Raw genomic sequence first — 1,223 nt, 5'->3', positions numbered from 1 at the left:
GGGGGCTGGGGGGACAGCGCGGGGCCAGGCGGACAGACAGCCCAGCCCACGGAGCAGGAGGGGCGGCAGCGGCAGCGGCAGGAGGCGGCCAGGCAGACAGACGGCACAGCCCACGGACCAGGAGGGGCGGCGGCGGCAGGAGGCGGACAGCAAGCCTGGAACACACTCCCGCTGCTCAGCTCTCCAGGGAGGGCCTTGGACTGAGGCTGGACTGCAGAGGCGCCCTGGCCCTTGGAAGCACCAGCGCCAGAGCCACCCTGGCCCCAGGAGGCGGGTGAGAGGCCTGGGCCCCACCAGCAGGGCCTGCCCCGGGGGACTGTGCACCGAGTGGCCTCTCGCCGGCTTTGGGATAAATGGCAGGAGGCGCTCAGACGGGAATCAGTAAGTCAAGGCTCCGTAGCAAACAGCTCCAATTAACATGGGCGTCTGGGCTATGGTTTATCAGTAGTCATATCATGTACAGATGCTGGACCATAAAGAAGGCAGAGCGCCAAAGAACTGATGCTTTCGAACTGTGGTTCTGGAGAAGACTGTTGAGAGTCCCTTGCACTCAAGGAGATCAAACCAGTCAATTCTAAAGGAAATCAGTCCTGAATATTCATTGGAAGCTGAAGCTGAAACTCCAATACTTGGGCCACCTGATTCGAAGAACTGACTCAATGGAAAAGACCCTGATGCTGGGAAAGATTGAGGGCAGGAGGAGAAGAGGACGACAGAGGACGAGATGGTTGGACAGCATCACCAACTCAATGGACATGAGTTTGAGCAAAGTCTGGGAGATGGTGAAGGAACGGGAAGGCTGGAGAGCTGCAGTCCACGGGGTCACAAAGAGTCAGGACTTGGTAACTAAACAACGATTGGGCTCCAACCAGCTGCAGGGGGCATCAGTGGTGGGGGAGCTCGGCAGGACGCTGCCCCGGAGGCCGTTGGTCCTCCCGGCTGCGTCAGGGCGGCTCCTCCCCAGGCGGCACAGCCCTGCTCTCGGGGACCCCCTTGGCCCACCCAGACCCCGAGGCAGCCAGGTACGCAGCACCTTCCTGCTTCTCGGTCAGGAGCTTCGTGGCGTCCAGCGAGGACCGGGCCAGGCTGCCCCGCGGGCTCCCCGAGACGATTCGCACCCGCTCGTGGCTGTTCATCCGCTTGTACTTGTTCTCGGACCTGCTGACGAACTGGGGACAGAGGGGAGGGCGTGGGGACGGCCTGCCCCGGCTCAGGAGACCTCC

At 62.4% G+C, this 1,223-nt stretch overlaps 1 protein-coding gene across 1 annotated transcript in view; it reads right to left on the bottom strand.

The window, feature by feature from the left end:
• Window positions 1–769: 769 nt before the first annotated feature.
• The window catches only part of LOC104993988 (caspase recruitment domain-containing protein 11-like), a gene marked incomplete at its 5' end in the record, with an annotated part of 9,760 nt that continues 9,306 nt past the window's right edge, over window positions 770–1,223 (bottom strand). The window contains one exon of the mRNA XM_010847440.1: window positions 770–1,169. Within this exon, the coding sequence (XP_010845742.1) occupies window positions 945–1,169 (225 nt within the window). The remainder of the gene's footprint in view (window positions 1,170–1,223) is intronic.

Source organism: Bison bison, unplaced genomic scaffold (genome assembly GCF_000754665.1).
Source record: "Bison bison bison isolate TAMUID 2011002044 unplaced genomic scaffold, Bison_UMD1.0 scf7180017849611, whole genome shotgun sequence".
NCBI classification, from domain to species: Eukaryota; Metazoa; Chordata; class Mammalia; order Artiodactyla; family Bovidae; genus Bison; species Bison bison.
Note: the sequence above shows the minus strand (reverse complement) of the source record. Positions and strands in the feature narration are given on the sequence as shown.